This window comes from Heterodontus francisci, chromosome 12, assembly GCF_036365525.1.
Source record: "Heterodontus francisci isolate sHetFra1 chromosome 12, sHetFra1.hap1, whole genome shotgun sequence".
In the NCBI taxonomy this organism is placed as follows: Eukaryota; Metazoa; Chordata; class Chondrichthyes; order Heterodontiformes; family Heterodontidae; genus Heterodontus; species Heterodontus francisci.
Window position 1 is genome coordinate 26,466,153 of NC_090382.1, and position 21,098 is coordinate 26,487,250.

Genomic DNA, 21,098 nt, shown 5'->3' on the forward strand with positions numbered 1-21,098 from the left:
CTCCTGCCACTGCCCTGTCTCTCTGACCTCCGGCGGTCTTTCTTTCACTACTGGGGGGGCTACCACCTTCACCCCTGCCAGATCATTACCCAGGAACAGGTCAGTCCTGTCCACAGGCAAACTAGGGTCAATCCCTACGGTCACCGGTCCTGAAACTAGGTCAGACTCCAGGTGCACCCTGTGTACAGGTACAGACATACACTGCCCTCCAATACCATTCACCACCATTCTGGTATTCACTACACTCTCTAGGAGAAAGGTCAGGCATTTTCCCAGTAAAAGGGATCTAGTGGCCCCTGTATCCCTGAGAATTACTGTGGGCTTGCTTGCTTCACTTGAGGGGTATGGGTTACTTTCCCTTCAGACACAAAACCCTGATAACCTCCAGCAATCCAACTAACGTTTCCTGCACTTGCTGCTGTAAGCTTCCTGAGTCTCACTCTTACTGCAGTTAAAGCCATAGCTTTTTCAGCTGTGCTTTCCATCAGGGTCCCATCTTTGCTGAGCGGGTGTGCCCTGATTAACCCTACAGGTTTTCTCTTTTGTTTTCAGCAGTCAGCTTTTAAATGCCCTGCCTTATTACAATGGAAGCACATAGGTCCCCGGGTCTCACTCTTGCTTACAGCACCTTTCTTTTTGGCTAGAGGAGGGTCGCCTGTGTCTCCTGCTTTCCTTACTCTCCCGGACTGTTTGGGCTCCTCTCACCTTCCAACCCTTTGTCCCTTTCGGATATGTGGGGGTGACTAGGAAAGGTTCTCCTCTGGGAAACCGACTTATAAATTAAAACAAACTGATCGGCCAGAACGGCCACTTGCCGGGCTCTCTGAACCCACTGCTCCTCTACACGGGTTTTTATTGAGAGTGGGAGAGAGTGTTTAAATTCCTCTAACAGAATTACTACTGAGAGGTTTGATTAGCTTGCTCTTTGAGAGCTCTAAACTTTTGGTGATAGGCTTCGGGTACTAATTCATATGCCCTGAGGACAGCATTTTTTGTCAGTTCATAATTTGATGAACTCTCATCTGGCAACAGGGAATAAACCTCTTGGGCTTTTCCAGTTAGCTTGCTTTGTAGTAAAAGAGGCCAGATCTCAGCTGGCCATTTTAGCTGCCTTGCCAGTTACTCAAAGGACAGAGCAAAGGCTTCTGCATCTTCCTCATTGAATTTTTGAATTAGTTGAGCTAGTTTTAACAATTCTGTACCCAGCCCTGAATAACGCTGCTCCATACTGGCCATGCTTTCACTGGGGTTACTCTGTCACTCCCTAGTTAACTCAAGCCGCTTCAGCTCTCTTACTTCGCATTCCTTATGGATTATCATTTCTCTCTCTCTCTCCCTTCTCTCTTTCATTCCTTCTCCTGTCTTTCTCTCTCTCTCCTCTTTTTCTTTCTCTTTGTGTTCCTTCTGGAAGGCTCTCTCCCTCTCTCTCTCTCCTGTCTCCCTCTTTCCATTTCTCTTTCCCTGTCTTCTAAATTATTTTCCTCTGTTCCAATTGTATCTTTGCTAACAATACCCTGTCGGATTCTGCTTCTAACCTAATTTCTGTTTCTTCAGATTCAATGGAAAAATGGTTGACCACGAGTCTTAGGAGTTCAGACTTCCTAGCCTTGCCACGTATAGTGATCCCACACTGCTCAGCCATTTTCCTCAACTCCTCCATAGACAGTGATTTTAACATCCCAAGTTACTTCACCCTGGCTTGGGGAGCTACTAGCTTCAGTTGCAGACATGTTAGTATTGAAGCACACACAACCACAAGAAAACCTGTATTGGAATCTTGCCATTTGTTGATTGGAAACAATTTGGCTTTCCACTTCTAATTTCTCTTGTTTGCCTGTGGGTCAATTCCAGACGCTAGCACCCAAATCCTGTTATGACCAGGTGAGAAGGGTGTCTGGGGTCCCTCTCAGCCTTCACCTGGTCTTTGTTAAGGTCCCACATAAGAGATTAGCATGCAAATTTAAGCACATGGGTTTGGGGGTCAGGTACTGACATGGATAGAGAACTGGTTGGCAGACAGGAAACAACGAGTGGGAATAAATGGGTCTTTTTCTGAGTGTCAGACAGTGACTAGTGGGGTACCTCAGGGATCAGTGTTAGGACCCCAGATATTCACAATATATATTAATGATATAGATGAGGGAATTAAATATAATATATCCAAGTTTTCAGACGACACAAAGCCGGGTGGGAATATGAGCTCTGAGGAGGATACAGAGAAGCTCCAGTGTGATTTGGACAGGTTGGGTGAGTGGTCAATTACATGGCAGATGCAGTATAATGTGGATAAATGTGAGGTTATCCACTTTGGTGGCAAAAATAGAAAGGCAGATTATTATCTGAATGGCGACAGATTGGGAAAGGGGGAGGTGCAGCGAGACCTGGGTGTCCTTGTGCACCAGTCGCTGAAAGTAAACATGCAGGTGCAGCAGGCAGTTAAGAAGGCAAATGGTATGTTGGCCTTCATAGCGAGAGAATTCAAGTACAGGAGCAAGGATGTCTTGCTGCAATTATACAAGGCCTTGCTGAGACCTTATCTGGAGTATTGTGTGCAGGTTAGGTCTCCTTATCTGAGGAAGTATGTTCTTGCTATGGAGGGAGTGCAGTGAAGGTTCACCAGACTGATTCCTGGGATGGCAGGACTGACGTATGGAGAGAGATTGGGTCGATTAGGCTTGTATTCGCTCGAGTTTTGAAGAATGAGAGGGGATCTCATAGAAACCTATAAAATTCTAATAGGACTGGACAGACTAGATGCAGGAAGGATGTTCCTGATGGCGGGGGAGTCAAGGACCAAGGGTCACAATATAAGGATAAGGGGTAAGCCATTTAGGACTGAGATTATGGAGGGATTTCTTCACAAAGAGAGTGGTGAACCTGTGGAATTCTCCACCACAGAAAGCAGTTGAGGCCAAATCATTAAATATATTCAACAAAGAGTTAGATATAGTTCTTAGGGCTAAAGAATCAAGGGATATGGGGAGAAAGCGGGAACAGGGTCCTGAGTTTGGATGATCAGCCATGATCATATTGAATGGCGGTGCAGGCTCGAAGGGCCGAATGGCCTACTCCTGCTCCTATTTTCTATGTTTCTATGTTTACCATAACAGGGTTTAATTTTAAACACACCATGTTTTTAGCTCCCCCTTGGTGAATCCTTGTTCACCGCTTTTCAATTATAAGGCAAAGAAACCAGCACAAACAGGTTTTCTTAGGTTTAAAGAAGAAAAGTTGAAATTTATTAAACTTAAACTTAAACTCTAATTCGGTTAACCCCTATGGATACACGACGCACCCACCCTCGCATGCATATGCGATACACACATACAAATAGAGACAGAAAAGAGCAGAAGAAAAATAAAGTGGAAAAATTTGAGGCAATATCTGAAGAGTTTTTGTTACAGTTCTTCGAGCTCACAGCAGAGTCCTTGATTGTCGATAGATCTTGCTTTTTGTTGGGGCCCAGTATTCTTCTTAAACCTTGTTTGTTTTAGGAGACTTTTCTCTCTTGGGGTTCATGTGTCTTCAGTGGATTCAGAAGCTTGTGAGAAAGAGATGGGAGCAGACAGCAGAGATCTTCTCAGTCCAGGAGCAAACAGAGACTCTGAGTTCAAACTGTTTGTACAATTCAGAAAAACTCAGTTTGCCAAGCAGGTTAGTCATGTGACTAACTGGTCTGATCACGTCTTGGATTGTATCACCTTAGCAGTCTCTGGAATGCTCCTCTGACACACAATACCTGGTGATCAAGGTCCATTGTGGGTTGAATGTGTCAGGGAATGCTTCTTTGTCCGTCCAAGCACCGTCTGTTAATATGCAAATGTCTTTTCCAGCCACGGCTGATCTGTTTAACAAGTACTTTCTTTATTCCAGTAACAGTTTAAAATCAATGTTCATGCCAAAATTAATGTGCCTCATTCCTGGCAGGTGGAGGTGCCAAGCATGACACAAAATTGAAAGCTCCCATTCCCATTAGATTGAGAACCGCCCCCCCCCACCCCCCCACCGACTTCATTAACCTAGATCTTTAGCAGTCTGCAGAGAAAGAAGACAGTTATTCGACCTGTCTGGGCTAAATTTGATCCCAGCCATGCTCCATTGTATCTCCTCACTCACCCTTAGAAAACTTGCATTTTAATAAATTAAAATGAATTGATTGTTTTGATTTTTACAGAGTTTTTCTACGAGCCATTAACAAGTTTGCAGAAACCATGAACCAAAAATTCCTGGAGAATATGAACTTCGAGCAACAGGTAGGAGAGTGCACTAGTCAACATTAGATACATCAGTTACATGCTCATTCTGGTGTAGCTAAATGGTAACTGTGGTTTCCAGTCTGAACGGGGCCTTACTGCCTCAAGCATCCAGAGTATTCAGGACCCCATACCTTATTTGAAGATGACCCAATGAGCATAAGATGATCAGATAACAATGTGCATTTATATGGTGACATAACTGTGGAAAAAAATGCCCAAGATGCTTCACAGAAGCTTGAGGAAATTGGAGAATGAGGTAAAGGAGGAGATTAGTTGGGATGTCCATTAGCTTAGTCAAAGAGATGGCTTTTAAGAGTGGTGTAGGATATGAGATAAAGTTCATTCGTCTTTAAGCAAATGTTGATAGATAAATTCCTTATTAATGTGGCGAGCCTAGAGAAGCTGGGATTTTTGTCCTTCGAGCAGAGAGGCTAAGGGAAATCTAATAAAAGTGTTAAAAATTATGAGGGGTTTTGATACAATTAATAAGGAGAAACTGATTTCATTCACAGGAGGATCGATAACCTGAGGTCACAGATTTAAGATAATTGGCAAAAGACATAGAGAGGAGATGATGCGATTTTACTTTAAATGCAGCAGTTTGTTATGATCTGGCGTGTTACTGTCTGAAAGGGTGATGGAATTCAATAGTTGCTTTTCAAAAGAAAATGGATAAATACTTGAAAAGAAAAAAAAAACCAGGATTGTGGGGAAAGAGCATTGGAGTGTGACTATTCAGATAGCTCTTACAAAGAGCTGGCATGGGCACAATGGTCCAAATGACCTTCTTCTGTGCTGTAAGATTCTATGATTTATTGAATTATCTTCAATTCAATGCAGAGCCATTGCATTTCTCAATGATGTGATGAGAACAAAGCAAGGCCCAAAGTGAAAATGTTCCATGTGTTCACATTTAAAGAAAGAAGTTTCATTTCTATAGCACACCATTCCCAACCTCAGGACATCCCAACATGCTTCAGAACCAATGATTTACTTTTTGAAGTGTAGTCGTTGTTGTAATGTAGGAAACACAGCAGCCAATTTGAACAGAGCTCACAAACAGCAATGAGATAATGACCAGATAATCCAGTTTTTGTGATTTTGGTTGAGGGATAATTATTGTCAAGAACCTCAGATGAACTCCCCTGCTCATTTTTGAATAGTGCAAGGCGATCTTTAACACCCGCCTGAGAGGGCAGACGGTACCTTGATTTAACGTCTCATCGGAAAGATGGCAGCTCTGACATTGCAATCCTTTCTCAGTGCTGAACTGAACTATCTACCTAGATTATGTGCTCAAGTATCAGGAGCAGAACTTGAATCCACAACCTTCTGGCTGCACACTACCACTAAGCCATGGCTGACACTTGTACCTATGCCTGAATCCCCTACTTACAGCACTTTACTTAAAATAGGACCTACAAAGAGCTGTATTTTGGAAAACAGATATATTGGATTACAAAGATAATGTATTCAGAAATATAACAATGCTTTAAAAGTATAATTAATCTCCTAACCTCTGACCTCCTGTTGCAAACTACCATTATCATTCTGTTTATGAGGCAGAGGGGACCAAGAGGTGTTCGGCCTTTCCAGTTCCCTGTGCTGCTCAACAAAATGCAGCTGAGTGTTACAACCATTGTGAGGCACTAAGAGGAGCAAAGCTTCTGCCAGGTTTAGTGCAGCATGAGCAGCAGTCATTGAGGATTTTCTTTACGGAACTCCCAACATCTTTTAATTCAGCCACTCTAAATATTTATGTGTGTTGTAGTGTATAATTGGATTACAGCAAATAGTGAGGAGATTGCTTGAGAGAGACCTTGACATCAAAAACAGTAAGAATTCCAAGTTAATAGACTGCAAATTCTTTCTAGGCTGGATATTCCCTCTGTGTTGGTGGGGGTGGGGGAGGCAGGGGTGAGGGGTGTGCAGGGAGGTGGAAGTTGAGGTTGATACTGTTTCTGGATTCTGAACCCACCCCCAGGGGAAAACAGTCACGGCTCATCCTTTAATTGGCATGGAGACAGGTTCTTTGTCCAATTAAGGATGGTGGGCGGGATCTCAAAGCTTGAGGGCCAATCAGAGACCTTTCAGCTTGAGAGGTGCAGCAGGCTGTAATGGAAGATAAGTAAGAGAGAGGGCTCTTCAATATGGAGCCACCCTCTCTCCAATGTTTTCAAATTTTTAACCAAGGAAAAAAAGATTCAGCTGCCTAGCCACCACTGTTGGTGCGGGGAACCCCTCTGCAGGGTGGTGTGTAGCTGGAGTGCCTCTCGGCCTGACCGGAGCACAGTTCCCACCCTGCCTTCCGCCTGTCTCCAGACACTTAAACTGGTCCCCAATGGTGCAGGAACCTGAAGACCAGCTGGAAAATGCCATTCCACCTCCTTTAATTGGTCTTTGTTAGGCTCTTAATGAGCCTGATTGGCTACTCACCACATGCGGGCAGGTGGCCCTGCTGGCCCCGATCCCACCTCCACAAACATCTTCTATAACAAATATTATTGGGACAATTAGGTTGATAGGAGTTTGGAAATATTAAACATGTTTCATTATATTGTTTTAAAATGTAAACTTTCTCTGAATAATTTAAAATATTAGGCTAAGACATAACATTGAGATGCTATTTAAATAGCGATGGTTTTGATATGTAGTAAAATTTAATTATGTTTCTGTGTAATTTTTTATGTTTTTATCTGTAGCTGTGGAATACTTACTTCCATCTGGCTGTATGCTTCATTACCCAAAATTCACTGCAGCTGGAACAGTTTTCTCAGGCAAAATGCACCAAAATCTTGAACAAGTAAGTGTTTTTCACTAACGTTTTGTGATTTAATGCTGGATGGTCCAAAGAGAAGAGACCATGAAACAAGAAAAAGCCATTCGGTCCCAGCTCTTGCTACAGACCATGCACAGTCTACCCATGGTGTGTCCAGAAAGCCCCATATGGGTTACAAGAGGGCCAGGACAATCCAGCCCTCAAAGTCTTAGGAACTCAATCCTATCAGCACTCATTTTTTTACTTGCTGGTTTGTCTTTAATATTGTGAGTCTGGATGTTTGAAATGGCTGTTCTTAGTCATGTTGATTCAATGATGGATTAATTACATTTGTCATCTCTGAAATGAAATACTCTAATATTGTCATGATTGACCTCGCATCATCCACCCTCTATAAACTCATCCTTCTCCAAAACTCTGCTGTCCATATCCTATCTCCTGTTCACGCAACACTCCTGTATTGCTGACCTATATTGGTTCCCGGTCCTTCAACATCTCAGATTTAATAGTTTCATGCATGTGTTTAAATGCTTTCATGGCCTCATCCCTCCCCAATGCCTCCAACCCTATAGCATCCCTGAGAAACCCTCTATTCTTCTTACTCCAGCCTCAGGTGCATTCCTCATGCCCTTCACCTCACCATTGGTGACAAAGGCCAGCTAGGCCACACACGATAGGATTCCCTCTCTAAAACCCTCTATTTCTTCACCTCCTGCTTCTTCTTGAAAGACCCTCCTTAAGACCCAGTGCTTTGACCAAGCTTTTGGTTACGTCCTCCTAATCTTTACCAATCCTTATTTGGATCGGCATAGGATTGTTTTATCTGATTCTGCGACATAGTTGGGCCTTTTTTGTTGCATTATATAAATGACAGCTGTAGTTGTTAAATCCTAAATCAGAACGCCAAGCTCTGTTAGTTGCAAATGAATGAAATTTTCATGTTGGTGAAGCTCCATGCTAAATTGGCAAATTAATGGGGCACAGATTTAAACTTTGTACAAGGCAGATGAAGCACCATGCTATTATGCTGATAAACAAAAAACTTAGACATCCTACTCTACTCAGTGATGGACTCTATCCCATCCATTTATTCTCCACTGGAATAGTTTTGCACATATATTCCCTGAAGAGATAATCAAACCAAACTCCAGAACATCCATCCATGTTCACATCAACACTATTCTATCCTGGCAGGGTGCTCCCCTCAACCTTGGCAGTGCATGAACTAGCTTGTCCATGGAGTATATATAATTTCAGTTGAATTGTTGTCATGGTCCTCAATCCTGCTGATAATTAACCAGCTGATAATTTAATCAGTAAATCAATACCATAGGCTGCATCTTGCTGGAAAAGTAACAGTATGTTAACTACCAGCAAACTTAACGATTAAGAGATAAACTTTGAGTTGTGAATCTGCAGAACTTGCTGGTCAGTTTACGTTTTTCTGCTGCCACCTGTTTCATATAATCAGTAGCTTAAACAGCTTGCTGGATTTTCACATTAATTGTCCATTAAAATCACTGCAGAAAGTCAGGGCTGGGATTTAACAGCATAAGTATCTTTTTAACAACATGATAGTTGTCAATGCAATGCCAATCAACTTTTCTGGCCCAGAAAGGGAACAGTTTAAACTGTTCAATCTCCTTGTTGCATATAGTTAACACTCCTAGCTCAGGGTTTTACATGTTAGGAGTGTATACATCGAACAGGGGTACAGAGGTCAGACTGCTCTGTATGAGTTTCCTTCCATTTATTATATGGACAGAAAATCAAGTGGACTGCTAGAATCCACAATCTACCTCCTGGCTTATTCATGAGTGAACCAAAGAAAGGGAAAGGCTTATATTATATCACACTTTTCACAAGGTGAGGGTGTCCCAAAGTAATTTACAGTCAATTTCTTTGTAGTGTGGTCACTATTATAATGTAGGAAATGCAGCAGCCAATTTGTGAACAGCAAGGTCCCACAATCAACCATGTGATAATGACCAGATAACCTGTTTTAGTGATGTTGGTTGAGGGATAAATATTGCAGAGAAGTCTGCTTTGAAATAGTGCCATCGGACCTTTTACCACCACCTGAGAGAGCAGACAGAGCCTCTGTTTAACATCTCATCTGAAAGATAGCACCTATGTGAGTGCAGCAGATTGGGGGCTCAAATCTCTGGAGTGTGACTTGAACCCATAACGTTCTGATTCTGAGGCGAGAGTGCTGTGCTGTCACAACCAAGGCTGGCAGGTATAGCAAAGACTGACACCAGTTCCGGTTTCATATTAATAGTCCTGTTTAAATCTGCCTCAGCATTTTAATGAACTGGATCATGTCTCCTCATAGATCCAGACTTAAAACTGCAGACCCCTAGGGTGAGTGGCTGAGACTAAATCTCTGTAGTCACCCTGATATAGATGGTCTCTACTGTCTTACCTTTGCTGCTTTTTGACTAGGCTGCTGGGGAGAGCAGCTCCTGTGGTTGAGGAGAGGTAAGCATGGCACTGAGAACAGAAGAATAGGAGCAGGAGTCATATGGCCACTAGAACTTCCTCTGCAATTCAATAAGATTATGGCTGAACTTTTACATCAACTCTACTTGCTCGCCCTATCCTCCTATCCCTTGATTCCCTTAGTGTCCAAAAATCTATTGTTCTCAGTTTGGTATGTATGGAAGAGCATCCACAGGCCTCTAGGGTAGAGAATTCCAAAGATTCACAATGTCCTGAGTGGAAAAATTTCTTCTCATCTCAGTCCTAGATGACTGACCCCTTATCCTGAGACTGAGAAGGAATGAACTAGTTATCAGTGAATAAATCAGTACCACAGGATACACTGCCATCCTAAAGGAAGGTGGAAAACATGGAGAGGGAGCTGTAGTAATAATGAGTTAAAGTGGCAAAAATATTTTTATTTACAACTTTTAGTCGTTGTACTACATATTAAATTAAAATACTTCTTTTTTCAGGTACGGGGATATGAGGCGCCTAATCGGATTCAATACTCGTGACATGTGGTACAAGCTTGGTGTGTGAAATATTAGTTCATGATCATTTTGAATGAAGTAGCTTTTCAATGCACATTCATTGAGTATAGGACCCCACTGGCTCAATGGGTGCATGCTTCACCCGATGTGGTATTGAGCTACAAAGCCCCAACCAGATCCCCAGTCTCTGTCAAGCTCGCATTCTTCTCAGCTAGAGCAGTGATGGCAATATTATAAATGGCTTGACTGCCTTTGGGCTATGGAGGGGTAAAAAAATCAGCCAGAGTTCCCAGCCCTGGTCACAACCCAGTGGGACCAAGCATCTCATCCCTGATTGCCAGCCAGTGGGGACAAGCTTTCCACTTCAGTCACTCACTGTTCATCCTTCAGTGGGTGAGCTCGAGCGGGTGACAGGGCAACAGGATATGGGTCTGCTGTAATGCCCCACTCTAATCATGACCCTCTATCTAAGATCATACATGGAGAACAGACACTCAGGTTGATTACTGGATGGTAACCAATACCCAGGGGACTGAGCCAGTGGCTTCAGAAGAGGAGGGAAGAAAATCAGAAACAAAAACACAGCATAGATAATGCAAGTTAGTTCGAACAAATAGTAAAGCCCACGTTACTAATTAAGGTCAAGTTTGTTGTGAGGAATATTTCCAGGCATCCTGCTTTCTAATCAGATTTTATTTATCTTATTGAATGGCAGCACAAAACAAGATACACTTCATCCCAGAGATGGTTGGCCCAATCCTAGAAATCACTCTGATCCCTGAGACTGAACTCCGCAAAGCCACGATTCCAATCTTCTTTGATATGATGCTGTGCGAGTACACCATGTTCAATAAGTTCAGGAAGGTATGAATGAAGGCAAATGACCATCTCCTATTCTACATGAAGCAGTATGGTGGGAGATAATTAAAGGTCACAAGATAGTTAAAGCGGCATGGTTCTCGAGAATGTTTGGTAAACAGAAACCAAAGGAGGCTGGGGGGGTGGAGGGAATGGCCATGTAAATGTCCGCCCACTGTAATAGTAAGGATGGTATCAACAATTTCAGCTGATTAGCAAGATCTCTTGCTTGAAATAGCTGTGCTTGTGTGAGTTCTTAGTGATGGACGATACTGTACCTGACTGAACACACACCACATGAGTTTTGTTGGAACACAGAAAAGCGTAGAAACATTGAATGTTACGGCACAGAAAAAGGCCTTTGGGTCCATCATGCCTCGACCTCCTCTTTGAAAGAGCAATCTAATTTGTCCCACTTCCCCTTTCCCCATAGTCTTATAATTTTTTCCTTTTCAAGTATATATCTCACTATCCTTTAAAATTTACTACTGAATCATCTGCTGCCACCCTTTCAAGCAATCTATTCCAGAGAGAAAGGTCCTGCCCCTTCCTGTTAAAAAAATGATTGGAAGAATTTTTAAATTGTCGCTGATTCCAGGAATAAACCAAAACCACCCACCCTCGACCAGATGCAAAAGCAGAGAGCAGTCGGATATTCAAAAACAAAGCCACAAGCACATGTGTGGAAGGGCTTAAATTGCTCACAAATGCAATAAGAATCAATGAGTGAACCTAACATATGGGGGAAATTTTATGGAGGCGCTTGGTGTCTTGGCCGCCAGCTGGAGAGCCGGCGAGAAACCCGAGCTGCATCCTCTTGGGGAAGGCCCACTGTATTACAAGCCAGTCAGGCAATGAACAGGCCACCAGCAGGCTTTTCATGGGATTAGGACCCTGGGGTTGGAAGTCCCATCCACCGGGTGCTGCAGGCCAATCAGAAGCTGGCAGCTCTTTTGCTTAGCAGCACGACCAGGGAGGCAGTGCCTTCCCGCCGGAGGCCCAGAATCGCAGAGTGGCCCAGGCCAGAGGTAAGTGATGGCATGGGGGGTTTTACAGGGTGGGGGTCACGGTAGACGGGGGTGTTGGGGGTTGGCAGCAAGGGCTGGGGAGGGGGGAAAGCTTTTAGCGGGCTCCCCCTTCCCGATGCTGGCTCCCTTGATCAGGCACTGAGTGCCTTTGAATGGGGGACCCCCCTCCTGGGAGACTATAAGCAATTTGCACAGGTTAATACCAGCGATGGCAGGAAGAGGCCCTTAACTGGACATTAATTGCCCACTTAAGGGCCTCAATTGGCAGAAGGGGACGAAGGGCATCCACAGGCCTTCCCACCACAGGATTAATCGGGGTGGAGGCAGGAAGGTGGCAGGGTCCTCACTTGCCATCATCCTGCCTGATTAAATGTTTTGTATGCCTCCAAACTTGACACGGGGGAGAGCATAAAAAACCGCCCATGATTTCCAATCCAACATGAAGCATCAGTAAACCTAGATGGTTCATTAAATAAATTGCACATCAGAGGCACTCTGTTTCATTTAATTAGGGTCCACTAGTCAGAGTACCTGAGTAAGTTCCTCTGCTAATCCACATGACAAGGGCAGTATCTACCAACAAATTCCTCAAACACAAGCAATGATCAGTCTGGTCGTGAAAATCTAGCTTTTGGTATCTTCCTAATGTTTGAGGCCACTGTGCACTAAGTTGTACCAAGCAGTAGAATACCTCCTGATATAACCACTCTTGACCTCCCACCCTCCCTAACACCCCACACCCCAGAACTGTGTGCATCTATTTCTCCACTGTCAATCTTGACCAGCCATCTGGTTCAGAAATTGAGGGTCAAAGTAACTTACTGTGAATGGCCACGTTTTCAATTGCATCTCAATGCAAAATCGAGCCTAAGGTTTCTGCAGCTGAACATAACAAACAGCAGTATATAGACAGACACGAATTACGTAGTGTGAACGAAGTATGTATGGTCCTTGATGTGGCTCGAGTGAGTTGCTGACCCTGTACAAATCAGCATCTTCAAGGATGATGGAGGCAACCTTGAACTGGGGACGGGGTGTGCATGTATTTGCCATGTGAGAGCCCAAATGAAAAGGTTTGGTTTCGAGACTATCCACCCTGTCTGACCTGTACACTTGCATGGCTTGCATGGGCGGAACACTGCTCCAACTAATTCTTTGAACAGAAGCAAACATACTTCACTGCTGCTAAGTGAATCATAATCTCAAAGGGCACTTTCATGAGCAAGCAAAAATCCAGCACTCCATCCCAGGGTGGTCAAAAATGGCTCAGTGATGACAGACAAGCAAGTGGCCAGCCAAGGCTGGGATTAAAATTCCTGTCCTCTGTTTGGGAGTTCTTCCCTCCAGACAACATGACAGGATGCCATTTTAAAATTTCATCTTGTCTGGTTATGGACCTTGGCCATACCCTAATTCTGAGCATCAAAAGACTGGGTTAGGCCGAAAGATTAGAGAAACTTGAAGGAGTTGACTGAGAGGAAATCTGATGGAGGTATAAAAACAGTTAGCTGTATCGAGAAAGGTAAATCAGGCAATGCTTTATTATACCAGTACAACTACAACACTGGCATCTACCCGGCAATGTGGAAAATTGCCCAGGTATGACCAGTACACAAAAAGCAGGACAAGTCCAACCTGGCCAATTACCGCCCCATCAGTCTACTCTCAATCATCAGTAAAGTGATAGAACGTGTCATCGGCAGTGCTATCAAGCAGCACTTGCTTAGCAAAAAACACGCTCAGTGACACTCAGTTTGGGTTCCGCGAGGGCCGCTCAGCTCCTGATCTCATTACAGCCTTGGTTCAAACATGGACAAAAGAATTGAACTCAAGTGGTGAGGTGAAAGTGACTGTCCTTGACATCAAGGCAGCATTTGACCTAGTATGGCATCAAGGAGCCCTAGCAAAACTGAAGTCAATGGGAATCAGGAGGAAAACTCTCCGCTGGGTGATGTCATACCTAGTGCAAAGGAAGATTTTGTGGTTGGTGGAGGTCAATCTTCTCAGTTCCAGGACATCGCTGCAGGAGTTCCTCAGGGTAGTGTCCTAGGCCCAACCATCTTCAGCTGCTTCATCAATGACCTTCCTTCAATCATAAGGTCAGAAGTGGGGATGTTTGCTGATGATTGCACAATATTCAGCACCATTAGTGACTCCTCAGATACTAAAGCAGTCCGTGTAGAAATGCAGCAAGACCTGGACAATATCCAGGCTTGGGCTGATAAGTTGCAAGTAACATTCACATCACACAAGTGCCAGGCAATGACCATCTCCAACAAGAGAGAATGTAACTATCTCTCCTTGTCTTTCAGTGGCATTACAATCGCTGAACCCCCACTATCAACATACTGGGGGGGTTACCATTGACCAGAAACGGAACTGGAGTAGCCATATAAATACCATGGTTACAAGAGCAAGTCAGAGGCTAGGAATCCTGCAGCGAGTAACACACCTCCTGACTCCCCAAAGCCTGTCACCATCTACAAGGCACAAGTCAGGAGAGTGATGGAATACTCTCCACTTGCCTTGATGGATACAGTTCCGACAACACGCAAGTAGCTCGACACCATCCAGGACAAAGCAGCCCGCTTGATTGGCACCCCATCCACAAACATTCACTCCCTCCCCACCAACGCACAGTGTCAGCAGTGTGTACCATCTACAAGATGCACTGCAGCAATGCACCTAGGTTCCTTAGACAGCACCTTCCAAACCCATGACTCTACCACCTAGAAGGACAAGGACAGCAGATGCATGGGAACACCACCACCTCCAAGTTCCCCTCCAAGCCACACCATCATTCTGACATCGAAATATATTGCTGTTCCTTCACCGTTGCTGGATCTAAATCCTGGAACTCCCATCCTAACAGCACTGTGGGTGTACCTACCCCACATGGACTGCAGCAGTTCAAGAAGGCAGCTCACCACCACCTTCTCGAGGACAGTTAGGGATGGGCAATAAATGTTGTCTGAGCACCTAGCCAGTGATGCCCACATCCCATGAACAAATTTAAAAAAAAAACTCTGGAAGGCAGAAGCTTAAGGGGATCTAATAAATATATTCTTGAATCAGGGACAAGGGAGCATGGACATGACATTAAAAGAACAGAAGGGGAACTTGGAAGAAAATTTATGCTGTCAGTGGGTTATTACAACAGGGAATGCTTTACCATAAGCAGCAATTGAAGCAGAAACTATATTTGCATAAGTAATAAATATTTGAAAAAAAGTATAATGAGCAGAAAAAATGCCATTTGAGCTTCAGTTGGTGAGTGCTAGCACAGGCACCATGGGCTGAATGGCCTCCTTCAATTTCTATGACTCTGTTAGATTAAACCCAAACAGTGAGATAAGGGTGCACAGGTTCAAATCAATGACAAATAAAGGTAGGATTGATGTCACAAAGTTCTTCTTCACACTAAGAGTGATCCGCACCTTAAGGGGTTATCTGGATAGGCTGGTGAGGCTGTGGGGTGTTGGGGGTGGCGTGGTGTGATGTGGTGGGGGAATACTGGAATCGGTTGGAAAACAGCTGGAACCTGTGATGAGGGCAGGAAAGGGACCAGGAAAGCTATAGGTTTGTGCTTATTGGATGAGCGAGGATTGACGAAATAGCCTTTCTAGTCCGTCCTACATTTTCTGTGGGCAAGCGTATTCTGCCAATTAAGATGCTGGCTGCTGAAGGACATCTTGATAAAGGCTCTGTAGAAATAACAATAAGCGCCATGAAAGTAAAAACAATGGGAACCAATCCAAAAGGAGCAGCTGTGAAATAAAGAGGAGGTATTGGGAAGTATAACAACTGAACAGCTTACTGGTTGATAACAAATATCATTTCCACCATCTAAATGTCTCTCACTATTCGGAGTGCTTTCCATCTTTCTAATAATGGTTTCACAAATATTGTTCGTCCTCTGCTTTATTCAGTGTGCTTTTGGATGTCTTGAGTAACTAATGATCTTTTTAACAGTTTGAAGATGAAATAATCCTGAGATTGGATCACGCAGTGGAGGGAGGATGTGGTGACGAGCAGTACATGCAGCTCTTACAGATAATGTAAGGTCCCTCGCGTTTACAAATTTCAACCAACGCGCGCGTGTGCACACTAGCACACAGATATAGAAAAATCACAGCGAGAAGATAAATATAGAGAGAATCAGAAGCACAGGTCACCTGAATGACAGAGAACTGAGAAATTCCAGAACAAAATAGAACAGAGCTCAACAACCTGCATTTCTTTAGATCCTTGTTATAAAAAATGCTTCAATAGGTAGCAATCTAGCAGAAGAGATAGAGGGAGAGGAACCAAAGTGTTAGGCAACAAGCTCAGTTTTGGGAAGGCCTTTAAATGGGGTGGAGAAAGGTACCAAAGATTTAGACTGAACTGTAAGTGGAGTGGAAAGAAGAGGCGGGCCTTAAGTTGGTCTAATGGAAGAGGTTAAAGAGGCCTGGAAGGATTTGCAGAAGATGACAAGGATTTTGGATTCAGAACTAAAGACCATAAGAACAAACTGGAACAAATCCATTTGTGGCTTGAACACATCTTATCTCCTGATCCTTGGCTCTCGATCCCCCTCTTCCCCACCCTCCCAACCACACCCCCGCCCCCCCTCCCCCCACCACCACCACCCCCCCCCCCCCCCCCCCCGCCAAGCCTCTTACATCTGTCCTGGCGTCCACCTTCCAACCCTTGGCCTTCAATCCTCCAACCCACCCTGGTCTCCAATGCCCACTCCTCGCCTCCTGTTTCCTGACCCCTGGACACACTTACCTGGGGCAACACAATCACTGTGATGCAAAACTCATTGTTACCTTTTGGATGATTCATGAGCGTCAGTTGAAGAACCTCTTTTTGTATCTCAAATATTTTCGAGTCTTAGAGTTATACAGCACAGAAACAGGCCCTTCGGCCCAACGGGTCTGCGCCGACCAACAAGCAACTATCCATTATAATCCAATTTTCCCGCACTTGGCCCATAGTCTTGTATGCTATGGAGTTTCAAGTGCTCATCTAAATACTTCTTAAATGTCGTGAGTGTTCCTGCCTCCACCACCTCTTCAGGCAGTGTATTCCAGATTCCAGCCACCCTCTGGATGAAAATATTTTTCCTCAACTCCCCTCTAAACCTCTTGCACCTTACCTTAAATCTATGCCCCCTGGTTATTGACCCCTTCGTAAGGGAAAAGGTTTCTTCCTATCTACCCTATCAATGCCCCATATAATTTTGTACACCTCAATCAGGTCCCCCCTCAGCCTTCTCCGCTCCAAGGAAAACAACCTCAACCTATCCAGTCTCTCTTCATAGCTGAAATGCTCCAGCCCAGGCAACATCCTGGTGAATCTCCTCTGCACCCTCTCCAATGCAATCACATCCTTGCTTTAATGTGGTGACCAGAACTGTACACAGTACTCCAGCTGTGGCCTAACCAGCATTTTATACAGCTCTAACATAACCTCCCTGCTCTTATATTCTATGCCTCAGCTAATAAAGGCAACTATCCCGTATGCATTCCTAACCACCTTACCTACCTGTGCTGCTGCCTTCAGTGATCTATGGACAAGTACCCCAAGGGCCCTCTGACTCCCTAGGGTCCTACCATCCATTGTATATTCCCTTGCCTTGTTAGTCCTCCCAAAATGCATCACCTCACACTTCTCAGGATTAAATTCCATCTGCCACTGCTCTGCCCATCTTACCAGTCCAACTACATCATCCTGTAATCTAAGGCTTTCCTCCTCACTATTTACGACACCCCCAATTTTCATGTCAGCTGTGAACTTACTGATCATACCTCCTATATTCACATCAAAATCATTAATGTACACTAAAAACAGTAAGGTCCCAGCATCGATCCCTGAGGAACACCACTGGTCACAGGCCTCCACTCGCTAAAACAACCCTCGACCATCACCCTCTGCCTCCTTTCACTAAGCCAATTTTGGATCGAATTTTCCAAATTATCCTGGATCCGATGGGCTCTTACCTTCTTAATCAATCTCCCATGCGGAAGCCTTACTGAAATCCGTGTAGACCACATCAACTGCCTTACCCTCATCTACACATCTAGTCATTTCCTCGAAAAATTCAATCATATTGTTAGACACGATCTCCCCCTGACAAAGCCATGCTGACTATCCTTGATTCATCCCTGCCTCTCCAAGTGGAGATTAATCTTATCTCTAAGAATTTTTTCCAACAGTTTCCCGACTACTGACGTTAGACTCACTGGCCTGTAATTACCTGGTTTATCCCTGCTACCCTTCTTGAATAATGGTACCACATTCGCTATCCTCCAGTCCTCTGGTACCTCTCCTGTGGCCTGAGAGGATTTGAAAATTTGTGTCAGAGCCCCTGCTATCTCCTCCCTTGCCTCACATAGCAGCCTGGGATACATCCCATCTGGGCCTGGGGATTTATCCAACTTTAAGCCCGTTAAAACAGTTAATACTACCTCCTTTTCAATGCTAATTTGTTCAAGTATATCACAATCCCCCTCCCTGATCTGAACACCTACATCATCCTTCTCCATAGTGAACACAGATGAAAAGTAATCATTCAAAACCTCACCTACGCCCTCCATCTCCACACACAGATTGCCACTTTGGTCCCTAATGGGCCCCACTCTTTCCCTGGTTATCCTGTTGCCCTTAATATACTTATAAAACCCCTTGGGATTTTCCATTATCTTGTGTGCCAGTGTTTTTTCATGCCCCCTCTTCGCTCTCCTAATTACTATTTTAATTCCCCACCTGCACTTTCTATACTCCTCTAGGGCCTCTGCTGTTTTCACCGCTCTGAATCTGCCATAAGTCTTTTTATTCCTTATCCAATCCTCTATATCCCTTGACATCCAGGGTTCCCTGCATTTGTTGGTCCTACTTTTCACCTTTACGGGAACATGTTGGACCTGAACCCTCACTATTTCCTTTCTGAATGACTCCCACTGGTCTGATGTAGACTTTCATACGAGAAGCTGCTGCCAGTCCACTTTAACCAGATCCTGTTTTATCATATTGAAATATGCCTTCCTCCAATTCAGTACTTTTATTTCCGGTCCCTCTATGTCCTTTTCCATAACTACCTTAAATCTTACAGAGGTATGGTCACTATCCCCAAAATGCTCCCCCACTGCCACTTCTGCCACTTGTCTGGCTTTATTCCTTAGGATTAAGTCCAGTGCTACCCCTCCTCTTGTAGGACTCTGTACATACTGGCTCAAAAAGCTCTCCTGAATGCACTTTAAGAATTGCGCTCCCTTTAAGCCTTTTGCACTAATATTATCTCCTCTAATCTGGGGGAAGTTGAAATCCCCTACTATTATTACCCTATTATTTTTGCACCTCTCTGAGATTTGCCTACATATCTGCTCCTCTATCTCTCCCTGACTATTTGGAGGCCTGTTGTACACTCCCAGCCAGGTTATTTCCCCCTTTTTGTTTTTAAGTTCTACCCATATGGCCTCATTAGAGGAACCTTCTCAGATATCATCCCTCCTTACTGCAGTAATTGACTCCTTAATCAACAGTACAATGCCACCTCCTCTCTTACACTCCCCTCTGACACGCCTGAAGATTCTATATCCTGGAATATTGAGCTGCCTGTCCTGCTCTTCGCTCAACCATGTCTCAGTGATAGCAATAATATCATATTCCCATGTATAAATCAGCGCCCTCAATTCATCTGCCTTACTGGTAAGACTCCTTGCGTTAAAATAGATACAATCCAGCCTTGTATTATTTGCTTGAGTCTTAACAGGTCTATATTTACTCTGCCCTCCAGACTGACTCAGTTTTTCTTCGATATTTGATTGTACATCACCCCCTGCTGTACCTCCACTCTGTATCCCATCCCCCTGCCAAATTGGTTTAAACTTCCCCCCAACAGCACTAGCAAACCTCTCAGCAAGGTTGTTGGTCCCGTTCCAGTTCAGGTGCAACCTGTCCAACTTATACAGATCCCACCTTTACCAGAAACAGGCCCAGTGATCCAGGAAACTAAAGCCCTCCCTCCTGCACCATCTTTTAAGCCACACATTCATCTGCTCTATCCTCCTATTCATATACTCACTAGCCCGTAGCACCGGGAAAGACCCAGAGATTACAACCTTAGAGGTCCTACTCTTTAATCTGCTACCTAGCTCCCTAAATTCTTTTTGCAGGACCTTATCTCTCTTTCTATCTATGTCATTGGTACCAATGTGGACCACGACTTCCGGCTGTGCATCGTCACCCTCCAGAATACTCGGTAGCCGCTCAGTGATATCCATGACCCTTGAACCATCCTGGAATCACGTCAGCGACCACAAAAATGCCTATCTGTTCCTCTAACCACAGCATCCCCCACCACTATTGCCCTCTTGTCCCTTTTTCTCCATCCCAGCACAGCTGAGTCACCCATGATGCTCCGGTTATGACTCTCAGTGCACTCTCCAGAGGAAACCTCTTTCCCATTGGTACTTAGAACTGAATACCGGTTAGAAAGTGGGATGCCCTCTGGGAACTCTTGAACTACCTACCCTGACTTCTTTGTCCATCTGGCAGCCACCCAGTCCCCCTCCAACTGTGCTTGCCTAGGCACCGGGTTGACCATCTCCTGAAACATGCCATCCACGTAGTCCTCCACCTCACGGATATGCCACAGTGACTCCAGTCACCGTTCGATAACTAATATACAAATGCGTTCAAAGAAAATGGAAAAAAAACTTTTTTTAATGCTCCCTGGTTTGACTCCTGTAGTTGCTCAAGGCAGTGTCCAGGAGATTAATCTTCAGTTCCTGGAGACTCCAGGACAATCCTGGAGGGTTAGCAATCCTAATCACCTGAAATGTGTATGGTTCTCCAACCTCAAAGTACCAAGATGATCTGAGCCCGCACTGGCTGAAATTTTACTGATTCGGGGCTCCCAGTGCTGAGCTTTGTATATTTCGAGAATCGACCTTTGCACCCGTTTCACAATCTGCCTGATTCTGTGGGTCTGGATCCCCTGATGTACATTCCCACAGTGCGAAGCTCCATTTCACCACAAAATTTACCTAACTGATGCCAGGTTACAGCACTGGCCCTCGATATAAGTGTAGCGTTGTGGGTAATGGCAAGAACCAATCATTTGCTCGGGATTTTATTGTGTTATTTTGGTATTATTTGCCCCTCCTGCAAGCTCTTTCACATGTTCAAGTGTAGAGAACTGATAGGAGGAAAA

The 21,098-nt window shown here is 44.3% G+C and overlaps 1 protein-coding gene across 2 annotated transcripts in view; it reads left to right on the forward strand.

Annotated features, from left to right (window-relative positions):
- Positions 1-21,098, forward strand: part of LOC137375787 (dedicator of cytokinesis protein 2-like) — a 690,449-nt gene that overhangs the window by 468,634 nt on the left and 200,717 nt on the right. For both annotated transcript variants that reach the window (XM_068043220.1, XM_068043218.1), the window contains exons 30-34: positions 4,175-4,253; positions 6,959-7,059; positions 9,993-10,051; positions 10,726-10,874; positions 15,869-15,954. In XM_068043220.1, the coding sequence (XP_067899321.1) occupies positions 4,175-4,253; positions 6,959-7,059; positions 9,993-10,051; positions 10,726-10,874; positions 15,869-15,954 (474 nt within the window). The remainder of the gene's footprint in view (positions 1-4,174; positions 4,254-6,958; positions 7,060-9,992; positions 10,052-10,725; positions 10,875-15,868; positions 15,955-21,098) is intronic.